Genomic DNA, 8,910 nt, shown 5'->3' on the forward strand with positions numbered 1-8,910 from the left:
CTGGAAAAAATGATAGCTTATGTATCCTCTTCAAGGAGGATACCACGGCTCTAATACCATGACAAAACTATGAAGGAATAAGAATAAGAAAGATGAAGAAATTTTATTAATTGATGATTGATTGAATTGTAAACTATGAAGATAAAACTAAGTATATATAGAGCATTGGCCTATGAAACATAAAAGCAAATGACGATAAGATAAAGATAAAGATAAGATAATAAAGACTAAAATTGTAATTGAATTTATGTATTTTATTGGGCTGAATTTGTGGAACACAAGACTTCTTTATTGTTGTCATGGGCTAAGGTGGAAGAGTAGTTCAATATGCAAACGAAACTTCCAGAGGAAGGTGCATATGAAACTGTATATAGCTATCAATCTGCGGAGGAGAAGCAAAAGAAGATCCGAGAGTTGACTGCCGAGTTAGAGACCACAAATCAACGATGCAAAGTTTATAGCGCAAACCTGCTGGCTGTGCTAAGGGATATGGAAGAACAAAAGATGAACCTATCTGTTAAGGTCCAAAATGTAAGACTTAGTTTGAAAGAGTGACTGCATTCTTTTGCAGAGTAGGAACACACCCAACAAAACATGTAGGTGGAATGTATTATTGTGAAGTAGTGTAATACTTGTGAAAGTGTGGTAAAAATAAAAAAAATCAATGCCTTAAGAGTTTTGGACTGAAAAGCAAACACACACTTAACTAGCTCTCATTGTAGAATCATTTTTTTCTCTTTTCTTGTTAGCAATTGAGACTGAAACCTTGGCAGTGCATTCTTCCTCGCCGTAGTTTTAATCAGCACTACTCTGTACTCTCCAACACCATTCATAAGTAACCACGAACCAGAAAATGTCGCCGCCCAAGCCAGAGCTTCCCTTTCTGGACAAGCCCCTGCCGCCGCTTGCAAAATAAGAAGATTTTATATGGGATATCCTCATATAAATCCAAGATACTAGTAACACCAAACGGGATATGCTAGTAACGATGCAAGATAATCCCTATGCATATCACTTAGGGAAACACCCTTAAATGGACCAAATGTTTTTCATTGAAGGGAAGCCAAAAGGTTGATAAAAAACCTATGGAATCATTGTTTGAACTTGAGGAATAATTGTAATTAGCTCAAAAACTGATAAATTGCTCTTGTTAAATCTTAAAAAAGAACATGAGTAGCATTAGACAGTATGCCCTTGGGGGCGGGGGACATCAATTATTGGACTATCTAAAGCGCTTGCAAGTAGAGAATCCAGCCTTCTTTTATGCAGTCCAGAATGATAATGATCACTCGGCTAGTAATATATTTTGGGCCGGTGCAACATCTAGAGTGAACTACTCTAATTTTGAAGATGCTATTATATTGGACACCACCTATAAGACTAACCGGTATCGGATGCCATTTGCCTATTTCACTGGATTTAATCATCATGGCCTACCGGTGCTATTTGGTTGTGCGTTGATTTTAAATGAAGCTGAATCTTCATATATATGGCTATTTAGGACTTTTCTCCAAGCCATGTATGGTCACTATCCTGTCTCCATTACAACAGAATTTGATCCTTCATAGAGTCATTATTCTTTGACATCTCTACAAAACACAAAAATAGTAACGACAAAGAGTTACAAAAGAGGAAGAAAAAGGAAATAAGTACAGAAACAAGTCAGACAAATAGACAAACAAATACCCAAAGCAGTCCGAACTAAGGACGGATTAGTCAAAAATCTTTTTGTATCAAGATGAGGTGGTTTTCCCCAGAGATCCTCAAGAACAACTATAAAAGCGCGTTCAACATCATCCAGCATCTCCCAGGTATAGCGAGACACTCTTACATCCTTCTGCCACTCTAGAGGGAAGGAGGGCTCGTCATTTTCATCAAGAAAAAAGGGGGCGGGCCCCCTCAACAGCTCGAACTCTAAAGAAGTAATTCTTGAAGTCCTTAAAGGACTCATCATACATCGCAAACACTTTATGGCCCTGAGCGGACCGGAAAGAAACCCAAGAAGCTTTCTTTTTTGAAGAACCGCCAGGCTTGGCAGAAACAAACAAGTAAAGAAACAGAGTCTGGGAAGGTATTATATCTAGTTCACGGCAGAGAAGTTGAAAAATTTTAATAAAACCCCAAGAATTGGGGTGAAGTTGGGATGGAGCAATATTACACGACCACAACAGGTCGGTTTCAAAAGCAGTAAAAGGAAAAGTAACATTCAATTGGCTGAAAAAGTATTCATAGGCATAGAAGAAGGGACGCTCCCTCTCAATGGAAGTCGGAAAGCAAACCCTCTCATCAGAATCAGGAGCAACAAGCTCGTAATCCCCCTCGCGAGCATTGTTACCACAAATCCTATGACGCTTCCTCAGCTCTGTGCAAAATTCAGCGTCCACAACGGAAACACACAACAAAACAAGGGAGTCCAGCCAATCAGACATCCCCTCAGGAACTCTGGAAGACATCTCTACAATGTTATTGCGAGAAGACATGGGGCCAACTAAATCCTACAAGTAAGAAAAGAAAATGAGGTTACTACAAACATCTCGGACAAAGGGGAAAACAACTCGGTCAATGCTTCTGAAGCAATAAAAAGCAAGAAAAGGAAAACCCCAAGACTCAAACCAAAGTCCCGGGGCATCCTTTGGAGGCAGCAATAATGCAAGGTTTCCAGATCACATCCTTTGGATTCAAAGCAACAAGCATTTTTATCAAAGAAAAAACACAGCAAATCATCACAGAGCCTACCAAACAAAACATTCCCAAAGCAACAAAGCATGGGACCATTAAAGACGCAACCTTTTTTTAAAAAAGATCATACAGGAAGCAATCTCCAAAAGTAAGAAACAGATACAGATCTTTTACCAGTATCAAAAGCAACCAGAAAGCAACAGTAAAACCCCAGAAAGCCTCAACAGAAATTCCAAGAAAAACCACAAGAAGGAAGATAAGAAAAGCATATCATAGCAACGAGTAAAAGATCGCAAAAGGTCCAAACTTTCAAACATGCAAAACCAGAACTTCACCAAAATTAAAGACGAAGCCACGAAGAAGACGAGAAAAGCTATTACCAACCTGGAAAGAACAAGCGAGCTTCAACAAAAAACCAAAGGAGGAAGACGAAAATTTGGGAATACGAACAAGAGCAATGTCGCCGGAAGAAACACAAAGACCCCAAGCTCCAATGCCAAATGACGCCGCACCACAAGGAAAACAGAAATGCAAACGAAAAAACAAAGAGTGGAGAGAACTAAGAAAAGAAGTTACGAAAAAAGCAAAAGAAGAGAAACCGTTTTCGGGGTTTTAAAATCCAAAGTAAAAGAGCCTAAAGGAAACGGGGCAATTAATGCTCAAAATTAAAAAGCATTAAACCCTCGCACGTTCCCAAAAAAGCGTCGGTATAAAAGCGCGCGTCTTTTAGAAGAAAACGTTCTACATTAAAAAAAGACTCTACAAAGAAAAGGAATCGACAAAATGCTTGAGTTTGACTTCACTTAAGAAGGACCGAAGTCAAGGACTCGACCTCCAAAGGAAGAACCGAGCTCAAGCAGGGGCACTGTTCATACCCTGGGTCAAGATGACCGACCCGGGATGTTTAGCGACAAGGCGACTGACCTCTTCAGGTCAGACTATCCAACCTCTTCCTAAAGAGCTCGGCCAAATCAATAGGAAAGCCCAAATAAAGGGCCCAAATTGAGGAACACGACCCAAATCCAGAGGCAATCCCAGCCTACAGAGATAAAGGCAGTTCCGTTGAAGATAAGCTGACCTCACCCAAAGATAAGATAAGATAAGATAAGATAACTAACTTATCTTATCTAGAAAGGTCACTTCTCACCATTATAAATACACTGGAGCACCCAGGTATAACTCATACTCTGATTCTACTCAATACCTGCTTAATACCTTTGCTAACTTAAGTATCGGAGTCCCTTGCAGGTACCCCCCACCCTCCGGGGACGAAGGATCAGCACCACCACCAAGTCCAACAAATCGGACACATCAGTTCCGACCGCCGTACACTTGCCGGACACGTCGGCTCCGACCAACACAGAAGATCTCGTCTGAGATCGACCTACAGTTTCAGGTAACCCTCGGAACACTTGGCATGAAAGGGAATTAAAAGCAGATTATGACACCATTAACACTAACCCACTTTTAAAAACACCATCTCTTATGAAAAAACAAGTTGCAAGTCTTTATATAAGAAAGATATTCTTGAAATTTTAGGATGAGTTTATAGAGACTATGGCTAATCCTGATACAAAAATTGAAGATTCAGCAACTATCACTACTTACCGAGTAGCTAAATTTGGAGAGAAGACTAAATCTCAAATCGTTACTTTTAACTCTTTTGAGATGAAAGCTAGTTGCAGCTGTTTGATGTTTGCATATTCAGGAACTATTTGTAGGCATATATTATCAGTTTTCAGGGCTAAGAATGTTCTGAGACTTCCATCTCAGTATGTTTTGAAACGATGGACAAGGAACGCAAAAGCTGGTGGCTTTTCAGATGAACATGCTTCTGAGTTTCCAAGTAGTTTTGGTGATAGTGTAACAGTTCGTTACAACAACCTGTGACAAGAAGCAATAAGATATGTAGAAGAAGGTGCAAAATCCATATGATAAAACTATGAAGGAATAAGAATAAGAAAATATAAAGAAATTTCTATTGATTGTTGATTGATTGAATTGTAAACTATGAAGGTAAAACTAAGTATATATAGAGCATTGGCCTATGAAAGATAAAAGTAAATAAAGATAAGATAAAGATAAAAATAAGATAAAGATAGGATAAGATCAAGACTAAAATTATAATTGAATTTGTGTATTTTGTTGGGCTGAATTTGTGGGCCACGAGACTTCTTTATTGTTGTCATGAGCTGAGGTGGAAGAGTAGTTTAATACGCCCTTGCAAGCTGGTGGATGGAAGACGTCAATAATCCACAGTTTGGATAAGTTCCGATGAAATTTTTTAGGAAGACGCGTCTGACGTGGTGATGCGGAGGAAGATGCGTGCGATGGAACTTGAGCTTCCGGCGGCAAAAATATAAAAGGAGATGCTGTGCTTGAGCAGCGATCTTAAAAACAAAAACAAAAAATAAGCATGTATAGCACAATAAGATTGATCTATTGATCTTTAGAGGGCGCGTATGTCGCAATAAATTCAAAGGGTGTGTAGAGCGCGATAAAAAAAGAGGGTGCGTGGAGCGCAATAAGAGTGCAGATAAAACTGCTAAAACATATGCAGATTGAACTGCTGAAACAGAATGCAGACATGACTACTGAAACAGAATGCAGACGAAACTCTCGGAATAAGGTGCAGATGAAACTGCCGGAAGAAGGCGCATAAAGGCCATAGTGACTATTCAATGAATGATAGTTGTTTCCTGTTAGAACAGGTGTAATCAAGACTGAGATTGTATTTTTACTTGGATGGATGTAATAGAGATTGGTTAGATTTAGAGTTAAATTAAAAGATTGATTATTCATCGTCGGAGGACGTTGAAAAAGAAGTAGGGTGATTTGTCACCGAAAAGATGATAGCTTATGTATCCTCTTCAAGGAAGATAACAAGGCTCTGATACCATGATAAAACTACGAAGGAATAAGAATAAGAAAAGATGAAGAAATTTTTATTGATTGTTGATTGATTGAATTGTAAACTATGAAGGTAAAACTAAGTATCTATAGAGCATTGGCCTATGAAAGACAAAAGTAAATAAAGATAAGATAAAGATAAAAATAAGATAAAGATAAGATAAGATAAAGTCTAAAATTATAATTGAATTTGTGTATTCTGTTGGGCTGAATTTGTGGGTCACGAGACTTCTTTATTGTTGTCATGGGTTGAGGTGGAAGAGTATTTTAATACACCCCAGCAAGCTGGTGGATGGAAGACGTCAATAATCCATAGGTTGGAAAAGTTCCGATGAAATTGTTGGGGAAGACGCATCTGACTTGGTGACGCAGAAGAAGATGCGAGTTTAATACGCCCCCGGAAGAAGGTGCAGATAAAACTACCGGAAGAAAGCGCATACAGGCCATAGTGACTAATTCAATCAATCACTAAGGATAAGTGCGAAATTTTGGAGCTACACATGATGGAACAAAAAGTGAAAGAATTGTTGCAAAGTAAAAAGTACTTATTGGTTCTAGATGACGTATGGATAAGAAACCAACAACTGAAGTTTGGATTAAGCGAAGACAAATGGGAGCATTTGAAATCTGTTTTGTCTTGTGGATCTATAGGAACCTCCATTTTAGTGTCCACTCGTGATAAGGATGTTGATTGTTGCAGCAATCATGGGAACATCCCCAGCTCATGATTTGTCTGGTCTCTCCGAGGATGATTGTTGGTCATTATTCAAACAGTGCGCAATTGGACCTGACAAAAAAGGGAATGAAGAGCTAATAAACATAGGCAAGGAGAGAGTGAAGAAGTGTGGAGAATTACCCTTTGCATCAAAAGCACTAGGAGGTCTGATGCGCTCGAGAAATACCAAGAAAGAATGGCTTGAGCTTAAGGGAAGTAGCCTATGGACTTTGTCGAATGAAAATCATATTTTGCCTGCATTGAGGTTGAGCTACTTTCATCTAACACCAACATTGAAGCAGTGTTTTGCTTTCTGTGCCATATTTCCTAAAGATACAGAAATCCTAAAGCAAGATTTGATTCATCTTTGGATGGCTAGTGACTTTATTTCTTCTCGGGCAAACCTGGATATAGAAAAGGTTGGTAACATGATTTGGAATGAATTATATAATAAATCATTCTTTCAAGATGTCAAGATCAATGATGAGTCAGGTAAAATTTATTTCAAAATGCATGATCTAGTCCATGATCTTGCTCAATCAATTGTAGAGCAAGAATGTATGTTTCTAGAGAAATCAAACCTGATTGACTTGCCAAGAAACACACATCATATAGGTTTTGAGTGTGGTGGCCAAACTGAAACACCAATAGAAAAAGGGAGCATGTGAGAAAATTGACTCCTTGAGGACATTATATCAACTGAAATGGGATGGTTATTTTCAAAACAACTATGATTGGCTTCCAAGAAATAGTTCTCTTTGAGTTTTGTGTTACAGATTTTCCAAATTTCTTTCACTCAGGAATTTCAGCCACTTGAGATATCTTGCGCTTTGTGGTCTAGATATTAAGACCATTCCTGATTCTCTTTACAGTTTGCATAAATTAGAAATCTTGAAACTAAGTAATTGTGGGAAGCTTTATAGTCTACCAAAAAACTTGACTCGGTTACAAAATCTCCGACATCTTGTCCTTGTGGTTGTGATTCAATATCTCATATGTGTCCATACATTCACGAATGTGTGTATTGAGAACATTGTGTATACATTGTGAAATACTAAGGTTTGATAAACCATATTTGGGATGAGCTACTTCGAAGACAACGATGTGATGGTGAAACTAAGCTTTCATAATAAATATAGAACCGCAATCCCATTGGGACATCTGAAGGAGTAGGTTTCAGTAGAAAAAATTCTAAGCCGCCATCATCCAAGTTATACAGAACTATCTTTGAAGTTGATGCCACCGCCATAAGAAGAGTATTTCCCCAGATATATAATGGGTGTAACTCAGCACCAGTAAGCAGTGATGGGTGGCAGTGGATGGTGGCTAATCTAGTCCAAGATTGAGGCATTCCATATTCCTTCAGCAGCCTCACAGACCAATGAGTTTTTTCATGGCTGCAACAAAATTCAAGGCAATTCTTCAGCACACATAAGTGTGGAAAGATGAAGAATTTATTTTTCGGAGCCTTGAGGTTGAGGGGCAGAGAAAACTCACTACAAGTCTCCTTCACCAAGTCAAGGGAAAGAACCAAGTAATCCAGAGTGCCATGCCAATGAATGCAATTAAGAGTGGCGGTGCCAGGCACAAATACTCCTTTACCATCACCAATTATCCTTTTAAATGCGGTATCTTGAATGATTCTCTTCGAAGGGTTCGGACAAAATGCACGAATTCTGGTTTCAGATCTAAGCGGGTCCTGTTTATGTATCTGATTTACAACCGCAACAAACTTGTACTCGTCATTCACATGATCATATCCGAAGCCGCAAACTCCTATGAAATCTTGAATTTCCAGCGGTTGGGATGTCAATCCAGTACAGGGATTCCACAGCATGATTAAATTATCCATGTCAGTAATGTCTTGCAAGCAAACCAATCTGTTGCAAGAGTTAATAATTTTGTGGCAACTTTTTCCTGCGAAGCGAACGACATCAGTAGGTTGGGAAGGTTCTCGAACAAGCACCGTACCGAGAAATCTCCGAATTTTTTGTATCTGTAGAACCAACAACCATGATAAACAACTCGTGGATGGCTAAAACTTGGATCAGCAGTGATTAAACGTACATGGTCGTTAGCGAATTGGGAGCTGGAAATTAAAGTTCTCCATGAACTGCACACACTCTGAAACCTAAGCAGCGACCTCGCCGGAAGCCACAGCAATATTTCTCTGATGATTTCATCCAGAAGGACTGAAAAAGCGGTCCCAATGGGGTTCCGGTTGAAGGCAGCAGCCATTTCAGGCCATTTCTGGTGACTCTCAAACGCTTCATATTCCTCTTGTCATAATCCCTAGGCTGCGTCATAACTACTTGAAGGGGAGATTAACGCTATTTGGATTTCGGCGGAGGTTGGTGAAGAATGGCGATGGTGGCGATGGCGAAAATGTTTCCTAACAAACTTGGCAGGTCGACGCTATTTTCTTCCAGTTTAATATACCACGGCTCTGATACCATGATAAAACTATAAAGGAATAAGAATAAGAAAAGATGAAGAAATTTTTATTGATTGTTGATTGATTGAATTGTAAACTATGAAGGTAAAACTAAGTATCTATAGAGCATTGACCTATGAAAGACAAAAGTAAATAAAGATAAAAATAAGAT

General features: G+C 38.9%; 1 protein-coding gene and 1 pseudogene across 1 annotated transcript; one reads left to right on the plus strand and one right to left on the minus strand.

The window, feature by feature from the left end:
• The first annotated feature begins 1,738 nt into the window (after positions 1–1,738).
• LOC112782681 (protein FAR1-RELATED SEQUENCE 9-like) lies at positions 1,739–4,614 on the plus strand (annotated as a pseudogene).
• A 2,744-nt stretch (positions 4,615–7,358) lies between these two features.
• Positions 7,359–8,542, minus strand: LOC112782697 (F-box/kelch-repeat protein At3g23880-like). Its single transcript, XM_025825210.1, has 2 exons — positions 8,372–8,542; positions 7,359–8,300 (listed from the first exon to the last, which is right to left on the minus strand). The coding sequence occupies exons 1-2, from the start codon at positions 8,540–8,542 to the stop codon at positions 7,359–7,361; spliced, it is 1,113 nt and encodes a 370-aa protein (XP_025680995.1).
• Positions 8,543–8,910: the final 368 nt, after the last annotated feature.

Source organism: Arachis hypogaea, chromosome 3 (assembly GCF_003086295.3).
Source record: "Arachis hypogaea cultivar Tifrunner chromosome 3, arahy.Tifrunner.gnm2.J5K5, whole genome shotgun sequence".
NCBI lineage: Eukaryota > Viridiplantae > Streptophyta > Magnoliopsida > Fabales > Fabaceae > Arachis > Arachis hypogaea.